At 50.3% G+C, this 18,565-nt stretch overlaps 1 protein-coding gene across 1 annotated transcript in view; it reads right to left on the bottom strand.

Annotated features, from left to right (window-relative positions):
- The window catches only part of SRCAP (Snf2 related CREBBP activator protein), a 1,742,136-nt gene that overhangs the window by 628,141 nt on the left and 1,095,430 nt on the right, over positions 1 to 18,565 (bottom strand). The window contains exon 23 of the mRNA XM_085618450.1: positions 12,527 to 12,790. Coding sequence (XP_085474576.1) covers positions 12,527 to 12,790 — 264 coding nt within the window. The remainder of the gene's footprint in view (positions 1 to 12,526; positions 12,791 to 18,565) is intronic.

The raw sequence follows: 18,565 nt of genomic DNA, 5'->3' as shown, positions 1-18,565 counted from the left end.
GTCCTAGGTACTGTCACTTCTTATGTAACCTTTATGGAACGGAAGAACGTTTTGGTGCGAGGTTCAATAACGGAGTACAGCAACTGGTGACTTTGGAGCCGAATACAAATATAGAACATTGGATTGGAAATCTGTCTCACTAAGTTAAAAACACAAGATGCAAAAACGGCGCTGAGAGAAGTTGGCCTGATATATGAGGTCACTAATTCTAGTGTACACCCTGTATCAGTCCAAACAACCCTTATGGTGATTGGTTGTAAAGTCAACCTTATAGACCAACTCTGTATGGCATGTGAAGCCAGCTGTTATACCATTTGTAATCCCTGGAATACCAAATGAAAGGACACCACAAAAGATATATATAAAAATAGAATGTATTTATTTTAGTCAAAATACCCTCAGCACTCTTTATGAGATTCGAGGTAAGTACAACACAGTCTTATTTAAGCATACATTAAGTCACACAGGTAAGTAATACAGTTAGGCCCTGGGGCCACGCAAACAATATACTAAGTAAGTGGTATAAGAACCACTGTCACGAACACAGGATAGGCCTAGGGAATCGCTGGGGCTACACTATACTACCAAAGGTTAGGAAGTGGGAGGCCCACGGGATTCAGGTGCAGAGTGGAAACACTCACGCGTAATGCGTAAAAGTCAATAGAAATAGTAGTTATTAGAAATTAAGAGTTTTAGGACACTTCCGGAATAGCTAGGAGTTCGAGACTTGGAAACTAGACCCTAGGATAGACAATACCCTTGTGAGCACCGGAGTACTCAAGTTACCTAGCCCGCGGGCTGCGGGTGCATAGGTGGGAACTTGCGTCTGGTTTCGTCGTTGACTCCTATGGATGCCTGAAGGAAAGTTGCTGAAAGGCAGTCAGTGAAGAGTGTCCGGTGGATCCCAAGGATGGAATCAAGAAGGAAGGATACCTGCAAGCAGAAGGGACAGAGTCTAGGTCACCAGCCAGGAGCCGGGAAGGAACCAGGAAGGAACAAGGCGATGTCGTGCAGATGCAGGTGAAGAGGTGAAGCTTGTCGCAGCAGCCACGGGTACCAGGAGACGTCGAGGACGACCAGGACCAGGAGGCGAGCTGTCCCACGAAGGCTCTTGCTGTCGGCGGCGGCGATGTCGAGTTAGGACCCAACAAGCCGTGGCAAGCGGAACCCACGCAGAATGGAGGACTTGCTTCTGGTGCAGACCAGGAAGGTCTGGGGTGCTTCTCTTTCACAGAGGAGCGAGTGCCAGTCTGGAGGAGCCGGACCAGCAAGGTGAAATCAAAGGTTCGTCATCACAGAGGTCACTAGCCAACGGGCCAGCAACCGGACAACACATCGAGCAACTCAGGTGCAGAAGGGCCCCACGCAGAACACGTGAAGTGTGGGGAGCTGATCTTCTTTGCAGATGGTTCTCGGGATGGGGGCTTCTCAATTCCCCAAGCACAGCCTCGAGGAAGCCTCAGAAGCTGCGCTAGTCAGTTACTAGCCACTTTTCCCAAGTCGCCGGTCCCACGTCCCTCGTCGCCTCCACGGGTCTCAGCTTTGCTGTAGATGTGGATCTGGGTCAGAGGTGTCTGGAAGTCTCGGCGCTGGTCAGTCTCTGCAGTCGTCCCTCGTAGGATCAGTCGCAAAGCAAGCAGCGGTCGCTGGAAGGTGACTGGTTGGGTGCCCAGGGTGGTCACTCCTTGGCCACAAGGGAGATTCTTCAGTCTTCTTCCTGAGGTCGAATGTCGAAGGTCCAGAGTTACTGTTCAAGCTGCAGATTCAGGATAATCTAATCTGCAGGGCTCAGCTACCTACTGATATACTAGGCTAGTGGGCTGGGCTACCTGCAAGGTCCCTCCTATGGGTGGGACCAGGAAAGGGAGTGGTTACACCCCCTTTCCTTTGTCCAGTTTCGCGCCAGAGCTGGGGCTGGAGTGCCCCAGCGCCGGTTTGAACTGGACTATGCATGGGACACCTTGTGTGCCCCAGGCAGTGTCTAGTTTCTTACATCCCTCCCTGCCCCAATACACTAAGTCCTGTCTGGGGTGGTGCTCGCACCTCCCAAGGCAGGAAACCTATTGTCCAAGCCTCCCTCGCTGGAAGGACTCTCAGCAGCAGGAGGTCAGACTTGTGTGTGGCAGCAGCATCCATTTTGTGATGCTGGGGCTCTGGTTAACTTTAACCGGGTAAGTAGGTTTCAACATGGCTTCTCCCTCTAGAAGGGAGGCGTAATATCCTCATCACCAGAAATGGTATGGGGGTATTATTCCACAGTGTTAGACACCTTACACGACATGTTTTGATAAAGCCAAACCATAGTTACCATAACCATTTAAGATTATAAGGTACTTTAAAAGTATATGGTAGGCTATATCACAGAACAGCTACAAGGACATGGTTCCGTAAGCTGCAGACAGGCTCAGCTCATGCTAGAGCACCATCTCACAAGTTACCAAGCACCCTGCCTCCAGGATGGTTAAGGCCTGCCATAGGAGTGGCTGAAAGGTACACGTGTCTATATACAAGGTAGGTATAGGAATACTACACCTAAGCAAGGGGTGATTACACGACCTTGCCCCAGGGGTGGCATAATACATGCTGCAGCCCCTGGTAGGCCTAGGATACACCTATGCCCTGGGTACCTAAGGTACACTGTACAGGGGCCAATAAGGTGATCCTATCCAATGGGTTATGCACCTAAAGTACATAGTATGAATTTAGAGAGCGAGCAGCTGGGCTGTGGGTCTGATTGGCAGGCCCACAGCCACATCTAAGTCGAAAACCAGTGAAGCAAAAGCAAAAAGTGGGGGTGAACATAGAAAGCAGACCCTACTCTCCTACAGGCGCATTTAAGCAAGCAACGTGAAAAAAGAATGTTTAAAAAAGGCAATAGACATAAAAGTAAAACTACAAACGAACGCACACAGAAAGCCTATACTACCTTATGGATTGACCGAGATTGGCATTTAAGGATATATAATATCCAACGTGCTGGAAGTGCTGTGCACGTGAAACCATGTTGAACGAATAGTTTCTTACCTGTCGGTGTAGTTTTGCAGCTTGAAGATCTTTCTGGATTCACTATGCTGTGCATTATTCCGTGATCTTGTGGTTGGGTCAGGATTCGTAGTCTTTCTTTTTTTTTTTTCGTAGCCCAGGTGGGCGTCGACATCCCACCATTTGGTGTACCTCTCGTGACGTCGGCGCGCTTCCTGCGGAAGTCCCACCTTGGGTGCGCCATCTTCGGGTTCTTTTTTCCCTTGTTTTGTTCTTTTTTATTATTTTTTTTTTTTTAACCCCAGGCGGTTTTAGTCTTGTTTATTCTCCAAGTCTCTTTTCAGTATTTTATTCTTCTCAACCTCACTTGTTATTCCACCTTGCTCTCCTGCCTCATCTTTCTGGCGGAGGTGGGTGGGTCCGCTAGTGAATCCAGAAAGATCTTCAAGCTGCAAAACTACACCGACAGGTAAGAAACTATTCGTTTTGCAGCGTGAATCTTTGTGGATTCACTATGCTGTGCATAGACTTTGTAGCGGTTTGCTATTTTTGTGGCGGCTGGGTGGAAGATGAGCGTTGGTCGTTGAATATATGTTGGAGCACCTTCTGTCCTACTTGTGCTTCCTTGTTCATCTGTATGTCCACGCAGTAGTGCTTATTGAACGTGTGCACTGAAGCCCAGGTTGCCGCCAGGCATATGTCCTGAATGGGCGTGTTTGCCAGAAAGGCAATTGTTGCCCCCTTCTTCCTTGTGGAGTGTGCCTGTGCCCCCTCCGATAGTTCTTGTCCTGCCTGCCTGTGGCAGAATTGTATTGTTAGCGCGATCCATCGTGCGATGGTGCCCTTGGTCACTGGTCTACCCAGGAAACTGGTAGCGAAGGACACAAAAAACTGCTTTGTTTTCCTATGTTCCTTCGTTCTCTCTATGTAGTACATCACCGCCCTTCTTGCGTCGAGAGTGTGAAGTGCCCTCTCTGCGCCCGTTGTCGGGTTTTGGAAGAAACTTGGTATTTGAATGGTCTGGTTCATATGGAAAGCGGACACCACCTTTGGCATGAAGTGTGGGTCCGTCCTCATGACGACTCTGTCCTTGTGGATCTGTATGTAGGGCTCCTGTAGTGTTAACGCCTGCAGTTCGCTTACCCTGCGTAGCGATGTTATTGCTACCAGGAAGGCTGTTTTCATGCTCAGCATTTGTAGTGAGGCTTTGTGTATGGGCTCAAAGGGCGCCTTCATGAGTTCAGTCAGGACTAAATTGAGGTTCTATGTTTTAGGTGGTGCTAATCTTTTAGCTCCCTCGAGGAATCTCTTTACTACCCGAGAGGTAAAGAAACTTCCTCCCGTCTCCCCTCGTGTGTATGCTACAATCGCTGCTAGGTGGACTCTTAGTGACGACGAGCATAGATTAGATTTTAGTAGGTGTGTGAGGTATCTAAGCACCGTTGATTCCTTGGTCATTTTGTTTTGCAGTTTATTTCTGGTGCACCAAATAGTAAACCTTTTCCATTTATCTCCATAGCATTTCCGTGTCGTTGGCCTCCTAGCCTCACGCAGCACTCGCTTAGTGCTTCGAGGTAGCTTAAGGTGTGCGAACTCTAGGTCCTCAGGAGCCAAGCCGCTAGACTGAGGCTCTCTGGCTCTGGGTGGAGAACCTCTCCGTTCTGCATGGAGAGTAAGTCTTTGATTTTTTTAAATTTGTGTGGAGGGCCCTCTGCCATCTCCACTATCTGAGAGTACCACGTTTGTCTTGCCCACTGTGGTGCTACTAGGATCAGCGTCATGTTGCTTGTCCTGCATTTGTTGAGTACCCTGTGCATCAGTGGTATTGGTGGAAAAGCGCAGGCAAATGTTTTTGACCAGCTTATCCATAGGGCATTCCCCTGGGATTGTTTTTCTGGTTGTCTGGATGCGAAGTTTTGGCATTTTGCATTCTGGCGTGTTGCAAATAGGTCTATTGTAGGTTTCCCCCACCTTCTGAATAGTTTTTGCGTTTCCCATCCATTGAGCTCCCACTCGTGGGATGCCGAAGTCTGCCTGCTGAGCCAGTCCGCTTCCACAATGTCCTTCCCTGGAAGGTGTATGGCCAGCAGGTCTATTTTCAGTGGGATTGCCCATCTCCAGATCTCCTGAGCCAGTTTGGATAGGGGGAACGATTGCGTTCCTCCCTGCTTGTTGATGTAGAACATCGTCGTAGTATTGTCTGTTTGTATCAACACTCTTTGGTTGTACAGCTGCCTCTGGAAAGCCTTCAGGGCTAGCAGTACGGTCTTCAATTCCAGGTAGTTGATGTGTTTGACCGCATCCGTTGGAGTCCACAGACCTCTCACTCTGAGCTTGTTCATGTGTGCACCCCATCCCCTCTGGGATGCGTCTGTGTTGATGGTCACAGTTGGGTTTGGAGGTGTCAAGGGTTTCCCTGTTGTGATGTTTTCCCCGATCCACCATGTTATCTCTTCCTGCACTGCGTGCGTTACAACCACTAGATCCTCCCAACTTCCGTTTGCTTGTGACCATTGTTGTTGCAGCCATTCTTGGAATGGTCTCATGTGTAGGCGTACATTGGGGACTAGGTGTATGCATGACGCCATCATCCCCATGATCTTGCTCGCCGTTCTCACTGTCAGAGCTCGCCCCTTCTGGTAGAGACGTGTCTCCTTCAGCAGGGCTTCTGTTCTCCTGTTGCTGGGCATGACTGTGTTGTTTATGGTGTTGATCTGTGCCCCCAGGAAGATCTTCACCTGTTCTGGTTCCATTGATGATTTCCCCCAGTGAATCTAGAGCCCTAGACTTGTTAGTGTATTTGTCACTATTTCTGCGTGTTCCTCGCACTTGTCGCGAGTACTTGCTTTGATTAGCCAGTCGTCCAGGTAAGGGTATACATGGATCCCTTCCCTCCGTAGGTATGCTGCTACCGCTGCCAGGCCTTTTTTGAACACCCTTGGCGCGGACTTGAGGCCAAATGCCAGGGTTGTGAATTGGTAGTGAACCTCGTTGATGGTGAACCTTACCAGGTTCTTGTGTCGACCGTTCAATGGGATGTGTAGGTAGGCATCTTTGAGATCCACCGTGGACATGAAGTCTCCTCCTCGTAACTGGGGCAGCACTTCTTGCAGCGATGTCATTTTGAATCTCTGAGTTTTTATGAATCTGTTTAGAAACCGTAGATCCAGGATGGATCTTTGTGTTTCGTCCACCTTTGGGACCAGGAAGTAGTTTGAGTACACTGCCTTGTTCTTTTCTCTGTATGGCACCGGTTCTATGGCCTTCTTTTGGAGCAGTTGCAGAGTCTCCTTTTTGAGTTGAGCAAGCACCTGCCCGGAGCGGTGTTGCCTTCTTTTTGGCTTCTTGTCTGGAGGTCTTTTCTCTAGCTCTATACAGTACCCGTACTGTATGACGTTCAGAATCCATTTGTCTGATGTTATTTTTTGCCATTGTTGAAGGTAAAGTTTTAGTCTTCCGCCTACTGGTGTTGCATGCTCGAAGGCGTTTAGTTTGTGAACCCCCCCTACTGTGTTCACTATGCGCTTCATGTGAGAAAGTGGCTCTGTATACACTGTCCCTTAATAGGTACAGGGTGTACAGAGTCCACAGACCCCAAGGGTTTAACAGAGGTTAAAGTTAGATATAACCTTACTCTCCAAAGTGGTAGCCTGGTCGAGCAGTAAGGCGGTATCAGAGGACGTTTAAAGCATTTGTTGTACACACTCAGTCAGCAACTAGTTCCACACACTCAATAACTGAACTCTAGGCCAATGGTTTGTATATAAAAAATATATGCTTGTTTTATTTTAGAACCAACACTTGGAATTAAAATATACTTTCTCGACAGGAGATGTTTCATAAAAATACTTTTGTATATGCAATTGACTTTTTAGTAACAGTTACAAATAGTTGAAGTAGGCAACTCTATTTCTAAACACAATACATTGAGCTCAATGATAATTTCAAATTATATGCAACAGATTACTTTGTAGATTACTTTTGTAATTCCAGGCTTGGATCCTAGATCCAGTCCTGGGTCAGTTCTCAGAATCAGCTGTTGAAAGTCGACTTTGGTACTGTAATGATTTTTAACTAATATTTAGCTATTTCAAAAGTGAGCACTTAGAAAATATTTCAGAGCAAACAATCAATGATTCCCTATGGAAGGAAATGTAGGTTACAGGTACAGTAGGTTATCGTTACTTTTGTAATCCAGTACTGGGTGTCTAGACTCAGTACTGGGACATTTATCCAAAACAGGTAAGTAATTACGTTTTCAGATGTTATACGATTTTTGAGGAATATTTAGAAATTGCAGAAATCAACACTTAGAAGAAATTTCATAGAAAAGCAGTCAATGGTTTCCTATGGAAGAAAAAGGAGTTAAAGGTAAGTATAGTTGTGGGTACTTTTCAGAGTCAGTGCTGGGCACCAAGATCCAGCACTGGGAGTTCACCTAAGAACAGGTGAGTAAATTCGTTTTTGGTACTCGGCTGATTTTTGGTGAATATTTTGAGTTTTGAAAAGTTCACACCAAGCCAGCCAATGTTACCCTATGAGGAAAATGAAGTTAGCGGTTTAAGGGTAAGTACTCGACTGGCAGAGTTGAAGTTCTGGGCATAGACTCAGGGGTCCCCCAGTGTCAGGTAGGTACAGTCAGTTCACCCTCAGCGGTTTCAGGACGGCCAGGTGCAGAGAGAGTTAGGCCCAATGTTATCCTATGAGGGATAGGGGGCCTGGGTTGGTGGCTGCTGTCGGGCAAGCCACGCGGCTGTGGGAGCTGGGCTCCTGGTCACTTACTCAGGGCAAGTGGGGAAGTAGGTTAGAGTAGAGTTTTCACTGCCAGGGCCACTCGGGCGGCTGTGTGCAGGGTGCTTTTGAGCCGTCGGGCGCTCAATTGGTTTCTATGGGAAATCTCCGGTTTGGAAAAAGGCTGCAGGCTTGGGGACGAGGACTCTTCAGGTGCCACCACCACTTCGAGGGGTAAGTTGGGTAGTTGAAGGATAGGTAGGTACCCCGGGATTGGGCACAGAGGACCGTGGGGCGCCGGGTGCAGGGGTGCCTTTTGACGTCGGAAATCTTACCCTCTTGTTGATCGCGGTTGGGGTGGCACTCTGTTCCGAGGCTGCAAGCTTCTTCAGGATAGTCGAGGGGGGTCCTTGGGTGCCGGACTCGGGGTCACAGTCGCCGTGGGGTCGTCCTCGTGGGTTTAGTTCACTCCGGCACCGGCCAGGCTTGGCGGGTGCAGAGTGGGCTGGGATCGCGGTTCCTTGCGCTGCTGCCAGGGGTGAAAGGTCGGTTCTGAGTAGAGCCTCTACTCATGGGAGTCCCAGGGGATCAGAGTTCAAAGGTAGCCAGGTCCTCCGGGGTTTCTGAGGTGGCTGGCCACAAGAGATGCTGGGTTTGGAGCAGGAGCAAGTCCGAGGTCGACAGGCCGGTAGGGCTGGGGCCAAAGCAGTTAGTGTCTCCCTCTCCTTTGCAGCTGCAGGGCAGGTCTTCTTTTCTTCTCGCTCTTCTTGTAGTTTCGGAATCTGGAATCTGGGGAAGGAAGGTTCAGGGTGCCCCTAAATACTAGATTTAGGGGCGTTACAGGTAGGTGAAGGCCAGGGACCAATGGGTCCTTGTCCTGGGGTGGGTACACCCCCTATCCTGCCCCTCTCCTGTGGGAGGGGGGCAGTAGCCTAATCCTGATAGGGTAGGGCCTCCCATCTTCAAGATGGCGAGAGCCCGGAGTTGTGCTTCACCTCGCCTCCCCCACCTGAGGGGTGGGGTTGGCAGGCTGGCACATCCCCTGTCCTTGTATGGGGTTTCCGGCCAAGCTTCCCGCCAGAGTGGGGGGTTGCAGTGGCCTGGGGAAACTCCTAGAGGCGGCAGGCCTTTGAAGCTTCCCTTTGCTCATCCTGGGGGAGGAGATCTATCACCTCACCCAGGATGTGCATTGTTGCAGGCCCGGGAGAGCAGGGACTCTCCCACCCAGGGGTCCAGCAACGTGTCTGCTGTGCGGCAGCCTGGGCAGCCTCAGAGCAGACGTGGATTGTAGGTTGGTTGTAGGAGGGCATCTCTAAAATGCCCTCTGGAGTGCTTGGTACATTAAATCTCACAATGGCGTCAGTGTGGGTTTAATGTGCTGAGAAGTTGGATACCAAACTTCCCAGTCTTTAGTGTTGCCATTATGGTGCTGTGGAGCTCGTGTTTGACGAGCTCTCAGCACCATGTACTCTTAAATGGCAGCACTGCACTTACAGTGCCCGGGAATGGACCTGTATACCGTAGGGGCACAGGGCTCCTGCTCCTGTGCCCACACCATGGGCATTGGGCACCCAGCCAGAGGGGTGACTGACATATGCCTTGGCAGTGTGGGTGTTGGGCATGGCGCACAGATGTGGGCCATGTCGACTCTTCATTTTGTCCTGCACCCAGACACTCAGCCTGCAAAGGCAGTGTGTGTGTGTAAGGGTACAGGGCCCCTAAGGGTGGCACAATGAGTGCTGCAGCCCTTAGGGGTCTTCCCTGGTCACAAGGCCCTGGGTACCTAGGGTACCATTTACTAGGGGCTGACATGTGGCCAGGGTTTGCCAATTTGGAGTTTGTGTGTTTAAGGAAGGAACATAGGCCCTGGACACCTGATTGGCAGGAGTCCAGGGTACACTCAGTCAAAGTACATTCAGCAATTTAGCAAAAAGTGGGGGCATACCATGCAAGAAAGAGGGCACTTTCTCACACTTCACCCCTGGGGTATCCTGAGGGTGAGCCTCTTCTTTCGATGGAAGTCACTTTGAGGAGGGTTGGTCTCCCCCTCTTCTTCTCTGTCCACGTCCTTTTCCCCTCTCGCGAAAGGACTGGCCCCGAGGTTGGTACTGCCAGTTCTGCTTCTGCTGGCTGTGACCTTCACCCTGCTGTCCTTGCTGGAAAGTCTGGTGTGACGTACCCGGCTGGTTTCCTCCCCTTCCGAAGGGTCTCCGAGCTGTGGTGCCTCTTCGCATCCCTCTGAATTGCAGGGCCCCCATGGACCTAGCCGTTTCATTTTCCTTCTTCAGCTGGGAGAGTTTTTCGTCCACCGTGGCACCGAACAGCGTCTCACCGTTAAATGGTGTGTTCAGTATGTTGTTCTGGACCTCCTGTTTGAAGCCAGAAATTCGGAGCCAGGCTTGTCTCCTCTCCGTGATACCAATAGCCATCAGCCTGCTAGATGTCTCTGCCCCGTCCAATGCTGTCTTAATGCATGCGTTAGAAATGCTTTTGCCTTCCTCGACCAGATGGGAAGCTGTCTGTACTGCTCTGGGAGATGCTTAATTAGGTCTCCCATTTCGTCCCAGTGTTGGTGCTGGTGACTGTTCAGAAGGGCATTAGAGTTGGCCATGCTCCAGTGCATGGCCGCATTTCTCTCCACCTTCCTCCCGGTGAGGTCCATTCTTCTGCTCTCCTTGTCGGGAGGCGGCCCTGAGGTAGCCGGCACATTGGCTCTCTTCCTGGCCGTGGAAGCAATGATGGAGTCAGCTGTGACTGATCCCTTGATATATGGAGGATCCTGTCAAGAGTGCTTGTACTTCTTTTCTGTTCTTGGAGTGATGGATCTGCAAGTTCCGGGCTCCTTGAATGCCAACTTCCCTTGTTTCATCACGCTTTGGAGCATGGGGAGGAACTGGCTCCTAGTCTGGATGGGGAGCAGTGTTTCCAGTAGAAAGTCTGCTTTCTGCTTCTCCTCGTCCAATTTCACCCCAAAGGCAGCTGCTGCGCTCCTGACAACCATGTTGTATGCTCCAATGTCGTCTGGCGGCGAAGGCCTCGAAGGATATGTCTCCGCGGGCTCCTCGGGACTTTCGGCATCGAGGTCTTGCCATTCCATCTCCTGAGTCGTCGACGGCGCCGAGCCGTAGATCGACTGCTGCTCGTCTTCTTCTCCCTCATAGTAGGCTTCCTCCTCCTCCTCTTCAGGATCTCTCGACAGATCTTCGGTGTCGAAGTCCTCCTGTTCCTCGACCTCGACGACCTCGGTCGGCGGCCTTACTGGGATCTTATACTGTCTCATTTTTTCGTGGAACTCCTTCTTACGCAGAAGGATTCTCTCCATCTCCGCCTCGAGCCTTTTGTTTTTATTCTCCATTTCGGAGGCGGGATCGGCGTCGAGCGCTGGTCTCTTCGACGGAGCTTGCGTCGACGCGGCCTTTTCCTTTGTCGTCGGGCGGCTCACCTCGAGGCCCTGCTTCGACGAACCCTGCTTTTCGGCGGGCTTCGGCACCTGGGAGTCCTTCTCGAAGGATCCGCCGGGCCTTTCGTCCTTGGATCCACTTGCGGTCGTCGAAATTTTCTGCGCCGGTGTTCCTTTCGAGGACTTTGACTCTGTTCTTCGAGAGTCACTCTCAGGTTTTCGGGGCCCTTTCGGGGCTTTCGTACTCGAAAAGTCTCCTACCTTGTCAGGCGTTTTCTTATCGGTCTCTGCGACCGATAAGACGTCGGGTCCTTCGGCGCTGTTGTCCTCATCGTCGGTGGAGAGGCCCAGCTCGTACAGCGACGGGGCCTTACCCTTGCCTTCCATGTTGAAGTTGGCTCTTCTATGCCTTTCTCTCACTCGGAGCGTCTTCGGCGTAAAGACGGCGCAGGCGTTGCAATCCTTGCTCACGTGGTCGATCGGCAGGCAAAGGTTGCAGACTGGATGCTGATCCTTCTGCGCGTATTTGTGGTGGCAGTTACGGCAGAATTTGAATGGTGTCTTGTCCATTGCGCTCAGAGTCTCTGAGTGCGCATTTTTCAATGGGCGTCGAAGTTTCCGTGGAACTCTACCTTCTTCGTCGTCCCAGCTGTATGTTCTTCTTCTCTGTAGTCTTGTATACTTTCTCTTTCGATGAAACTCGCGTATTTATCCTTTCCTTCGTTCAAAACTCTGGAGCTTCTCGATGCCGATCCAGACCCAACGGCGGAAAAAAGAATCTGAAGATGGCGCACCCACGGTGGGACTTCCGCAGGAAGCGCACCGACGTCACGAGAGGTACACCAAATGGTGGGACGGCGACGCACACCTGGGCTACGAAAAAAAGCAAAAAAAACAAAAGAAAGACTACGAATCCGGACCCAACCACAAGATCGCGGAATAATGCACAGCATAGTGAATCCAGAAAGATTCACGCTGCAAAAGCTGTGTTTACGAAAGAGGACCAATTCAGGATAACAAAGTGAGCCAAAAAAATGAAAAATACAATCATGGTGTAAGAGGACATGTAAGAGGGGCAGTTGTCACAAAGAGAAATCCATACCCAAAGGTGGCCAAAAGAGAAGCGTTTGACCAATTAGAAGAAAGGAACGCAGAAAGGCACAAGAAGGAACAAATAAGTGGTGGGCATGGTCAGATACAGCATACCTCGCAGAGCAGAGCATGCGCTGCTAGGCTCGACCTAAACATATGTTAGCAATAGCAAAAATCAATAAAACTCCACATGTAGAAATGAAAATGACAGAAGGGTGTCAACAGTAACATTTTGGCTGCCTCTGACAACACATCACCATATAGCATTGCTACAATGTAAAAAAGTGTAATTTTTATAAAATGGGGTGCCGAAGAACTCACCTTGAGCAGCTGAATATGGGACACTGATCCCACCTGAAGCTCCAGTGCTAGCGATACTAGGCACAGAATTGGGAAGAACTGCTGAAGGCTGTGCATTAGGCACAGCTTGTAGTGACATAGTCTGCACACTCGCCTGAGCCTGCCCGCTCTGTTGGAGTAGTTGTGTTTGCTGTTGTTGGGTCATGGCCTGGAGCAAGGCCATGTGGGCAGGCTGGCTGATTATGTGATGCTGGCCACCAGCAGAGACCAGATGAACAACATTACCTGCAATAAAGACAACAGGCCATAATCAATTAAATGGAAACATGGACGTCAATCAGGCAAAGTGCACAGAATAACTTGAGGGAATCAAATGGAAAAGAAATCGCCTTAAATGTTGTTTTGTTAATCTACTTCTTACTGTACCTCCTTCTTTACCAGTTTGACACTGTCTGATCTGGACGGCAGCTACTTGAAACAATGTTATCACTTAAAAAAAATTCCTTACACAAGAACCCCTTTCAGGGGTTCCAGTTCCTATGTGTTATTTCAACATCCAAGACTGCAGCACTAAGAAATTGATAGGATGGCTGCACAAGTCCTGCAAAAGAGGGTGAGGAAGGACCAACAGTACCGGTGTCACCATTTGGCCATTTTTCTCTGCTATCCCTCTTCGCCTAAAGTGATTGGAATCCAGATTTAACAGGTCTTAAAGCATCTACTGGGAGGGACGAGAAGAAGAGGACAAGATACGCTTGACCAAACACCTAGAAAATGGGTGGGTGACCAGAGTAAGGTGGAACAGATTTTAGGTAAAATAAAGTCACACGAAATTGAGAACAAGCCCATTTACTTTGTCTGGAGAAGATTCCTCCTACAGAGATGAAACTGTCCTATCCTCTCACCCTCATTCCCCATGACAGCCAAGGGTCTGAGGGCTAAGTTCAAGTCTTGACCATTCACTACTGGTCTGATTGTGGACCCTGGAACCACAAGTCAAAAATTCAGGCCATCAAGGACAGGATGCACATCTTGTACTGGAGGAGCCCACAAATCTTAGACAATTGAAGACCCTTTGTTGGATCTGGCATACTGCCTTCACAACCAGACGTATCCAACACAAGACACCTCAGTTATTTGACGGACACTGTGGGATTGCTACCATCGCTACACAATGGGCATACGTCTGGGAAAGTTTACAAAGTTGCTTTACTGCCATGTGGGGAGAGTAAGACAACATACCTGCACAGGGGCTGGGCTGCACATACCAGGAGGGATTCTGAACCTCTGATCGGATTGTCCTCTTGATATACACACAAGTGCAGTACTCCTGTCTCTAGATTACTATGAACCAAGTGTAAGAAAGTGGGTTTCTGTTGCAGTAACCCCCCCCCTTTTTTTGCCTAATAGCCGATGCACTTTTCCTTGTTGTGCCCTGGGCTCCTGCCAATCAGGTGCCCAGGGCCTGTATTCCTTCCCTAAAAACTGCCTAACAGCCAAAACCCAAATTGGCAAACCCTGGCCACGTGTCAGCCCCTGGTAAATGGTACCCTAGGTACCCAGGGCCTTGTGACCAGGGAAGGCCTCTAAGGGCTGCAGCACTCATTCTGCCACCCTTAGAGGCCCTGTACCCTAACACACACACACACACACACACACTGCCCTGGCAGGCTGAGTGTCTGGATACAAGACAAAACAGAGAGTCAACATGGCACACATCCCTGTGTGCCATGCCCACAACCTACACTGCCCTGGCATACATCAGCCATCCCTCTAGCTGGGTGCCCTATGCCAATGGTGTGGGCACAGAGGCAGGAGCCCTGTGCCCCTACAGTACCCAGGTCCATTCCTGGGTCCTGTAAGTGCAGTGCTGCCATCTAAGAGTATATGGTTCTAAGATGCCCTCTGTGGTGCTTGGTACATTAAATCCCACACTGGCATCAGTGTGGATTTAATGTGCTGAGCAGTTTGATACCAAACTTCTCAGTCTTCAGTGCTGCCATTATGGTGCTGTGGAGTTCGTGTTTGACAAGCTCCCAGCACCATATACTCTTAGATGGCAGTACTGCATTTACAGGACCCAGGAATGGACCTGGGTACTGTAGGGGCACAGGGCTCCTGCCTCTGTGCCCACACCACTGGCACAGGGCACCCAGCTAGAGGGATGGCTGATGTATGCCAGGGTAGTGTAGGTTGTGGGCATGGCACACAGGGATGTGTGCCATGTCGACTCTCTGTTATGTCTTGTATCCAGACACTCAGCCTGCCGGGGCAGTGTGTGTGTGTTAGGGTACAGGGCCTCTAAGGGTGGCACAATGAGTGCTGCAGCCCTTAGAGGCCTTCCCTGGTCACAAGGCCCTGGGTACCATTTACCAGTGATGAAAGTCGACAATTACTGTGATGATTTTTAAACAATATTTAGCTATTTTAAAAGTTGACACTTAGAAAATATTTCAAAGAAAATAGTCAATGATACCCTATGGAAGAAAATTCAGGAATTGACACTTAGAAGAAATTTCTGCAATCTTTAAATATTCTTTAAAAATCGTATAATATCTGAAAACGTAATTACTTACCTGTTTTGGATAAAGGTCCCAGTACTGAGTCTAGGCACCCAGTACTGGATTACAAAAGTAACGAGATCATACTATACCTGTAAATTGAATTTTCTGCCATAGGGAATCATTGACTGTTTTCTATGAAGTATTTTTTAAGTGTCAACTTTTAAAATAGCAAAATATTGTCTAAAAATAATCACAGTAATTAAGTTGACTTTTGTCACTTGTTTCCAAGTACTGACCCAGGACTGAATCTAGGATCCAGTCCTGGAATTCCAAAAGTAATCCTAAAAGTAATCTGTAGCAAATAACATTAAACTTTCATTGAACTCAATGCATTATTGTGTTTAAAATAGTGTTGCCTATTGCAACCACTTGTAACTTTCTACAAAAGTCAATTGCATATTGCAAAAGTATTTATATAAAGCATCTCATTCTGAGAAAGTATATTTTAAATCCAATTGTTGGTTCTAAAATAAAACAAGCATGTATTTTTTATATATAAACCATTGGCCTAGAGTTCAGTTATTGAGTGTGTGAGACCATTTGCTGACTGAGTGTGTGCAACAAATGCTTTACACTGTCCTCTGATACTGCCTTACTGCTTGACCAAGCTACCACTTTAGAGAGTAAGGTTATATCTAACTTTAGCCTCTGCCAAGCCTCTGGGGACTGTGGACTCTGTACACCCTGTACCTATTTGGGAACAGTATATACAGAGCCACTTTCTCACACGCGTTCTCTTCGGTGGCGAATAGATCTAACCAAGGCTCTCCCCACTGCCGAAAGAGGCCTTGCGCCTCGTCTTCTAAAATAAAACAAGCATATATTTTTTATATATAAACCATTGGCCTAGAGTTCAGTTATTGAGTGTGTGAGACCATTTGCTGACTGAGTGTGTGCAACAAATGCTTTACACTGTCCTCTGATACTGCCTTACTGCTTGACCAAGCTACCACTTTAGAGAGTAAGGTTATATCTAACTTTAGCCTCTGCCAAGCCTCTGGGGACTGTGGACTCTGTACACCCTGTACCTATTTGGGAACAGTATATACAGAGCCACTTTCTCACACGCGTTCTCTTCGGTGGCGAATAGATCTAACCAAGGCTCTCCCCACTGCCGAAAGAGGCCTTGCGCCTCGTCTGAGTTCAGACGCCATTCGTGATCCATCATGCACCGGCAGCTGAGTTCGTCCGCCCTGGCGTTCAGAGAGCCCGCCAGGTGTTGAACCACCAGGGTGATGCCCTGATGTTTCAGCCATGTCCAGAGGCGCAGAGCCTCCTGACAAAGGGTCCACGGCCCCACCCCGCCCTGTGTGTTGCAATACCACATGGCGGTGGTGTTGTCCGTGAACACCTGCACTACACTTCCCCTAACAGAGGGAAGGAATGCCTTCAGTGTAAGCCGGATCGCCCGCAGCTCCAATAGGTTGATATGGAGCCGGGACTCCGCCGGAGACCAGAGGCCTCTGATCTCCGCCTCTGCCATGTGGCCCCCCCATCCCAGGAGGGATGCATCCGTCACCACTACATGCTCCGGTTGTGGTAGGGAGAGGGATCTGCCACTGACCCAATCGCGGTCCTTGAGCCACCACTGCAACTGTCTTGCAGTGCCCTCTGAGATCAGGACATGGTCGGACAGGTTGCCCCGATGCTGGGCCCACTGGAACTTCAGGTCCCACTGCAGAGCCCGCATCCGCCACCTGGCGTGATGTACCAGCAGGAGGCCATCAGACCCAGCAGCCGAAGTACCAACCTGACCGAAACTTGGGACAAAGGCTGAAAGATCGGAATCAGAGCCTGAATACCCCGAACACGCTGTTGCGGAGGATAGACCCAGAACTGCGCCGAGTCCAGAACCGCTCCGATGAAAAGGAGCTTCTGGGAGGGACTTAGATGCGACTTCGGCACGTTGATGGAGAACCCCAGCAAATGCAGGAGGTCGGCCGTAGTCTGGAGGTGTGAGATGACTGCCTGGGGCAAGCCCGCCTTCAACAGCCAGTCGTCGAGATAGAGGAAGACTGGAACCCCTGATCTGCGCAGGTGAGCTGCAACCACCGGCATCACTTTCGTGAACACCCGAGGGGCACTGGTGAGGCAGAAGGGGAGCACGGTAAACTGAAAGTGCTCGTGGCCTACCGTGAACCGCAGGCAACGCAGGTGGGCCGGCAGGACGGAGATGTGGAAATAAGCGTCCTGCATCCAGTCTCCAGGGTCTAGGGCAGCCAGAACCTGAGCTAAGGTGAGCATCTTCAACTTCTACTTCCAGAGGAAGGCATTGACGCTCCTGAGGTCCAAGATAGGGCGTAGGCCCCCTTTGCCCTTCTTGGGAACCAGAAAGTTGTGGGAATAACCACGACCTACTTCTGGACCAGGAATGCGCTCCCTTGGCCAAGAGAGCCGTAACTTCCTCCTGCAGAAGTTGCAAGTGATCCCCCCCAAATTCGGTGCCACTGCGGTGGCATGGCTGGAGGGGTCGCCTCGAAGGGGAGGGAGTAGCCCCTTTGGACGATTTGCAGCACCCACCTGTCCGAGGCGACGGTATGCCAGTGGAGCAGGTAATGGAGAACTCTGCCTCCCACTGGTGTGGAATGGGCCTGAAAGCTCCGATTAGGAGGGCTTTGAGGCGGATGCTGCTGGGGTAGATGTGGACGGACTGGCTCGCTGTCCCCCTGCTCCGCCTCGGCGGAATCCATGTCTGCGACTGGTTCTGCGGCCTGTGGCTAGACGGACGTGAGGGGGCGCCCCTTCCTTGGCCACGAAAGGGGCGAAAAGCGGATGCTTGCGGGCGCGGGGCCGGGAGGCCCAAGGACTTGGCCGTAGCCCTGGAGTCCTTAAAGAGTTCCAGTGCACTAACCACTTTGTCGCCAAAAAGGCGTCGGCCATCGAAGGGCATGTCCATGTGGGTGCTCTGGACATCCCCGGAGAAACTAGTGGACCTCAGCCAAGCGTGGCGACGAATCGCCACTGTGGTCGCAATTGCCCTGCCTAGCGAGTCCGTTGTGTCCAGTCCACATCGAATTGAATACCGTGCAGCATCCCACCCCTCGGCAAGAGCCTCGGCGAGCCGTGTACAGGCCTCCGGACACTGGGGCAGCACGTCCTCCACCGTATCCCACAGGGAGTGAGAGTAACAGTCCAAAAGGCACACGGTGTTGATAGACCGCAACCCCAAACTAAGGGAGGAGAACAGTTTCTTCCCAAACTGTTCCAACCTTGTGTATTCCCGATCCGGAGGAGCGGACGGGAAGGAGGTCTGGTAGTTAGAGGCCTGAATAACCAGGCTCTCGGTTGTGGGGTGCACCGACAGAAAACTGGGGTCGCCCGGTGCAGGGCGGTGGCGCCGGGCCATGTTCCGGTCCACAGGAGGAACTGTGAAGGGCTTGGACCAGGTGTTCATCAGAACATCGGTCAGTGCTTCATTGAACTGCAGCAGAGGCTCCGAGGAGCTTGCCGGCGGTTGAAGCACTTCAGTGAGATTAGTCCTCACGGCCAAAGCAGG

This window comes from Triturus cristatus, chromosome 7 (genome assembly GCF_964204655.1).
Source record: "Triturus cristatus chromosome 7, aTriCri1.1, whole genome shotgun sequence".
NCBI lineage: Eukaryota > Metazoa > Chordata > Amphibia > Caudata > Salamandridae > Triturus > Triturus cristatus.
This window is presented reverse-complemented; position numbering and strand designations above follow the sequence as displayed.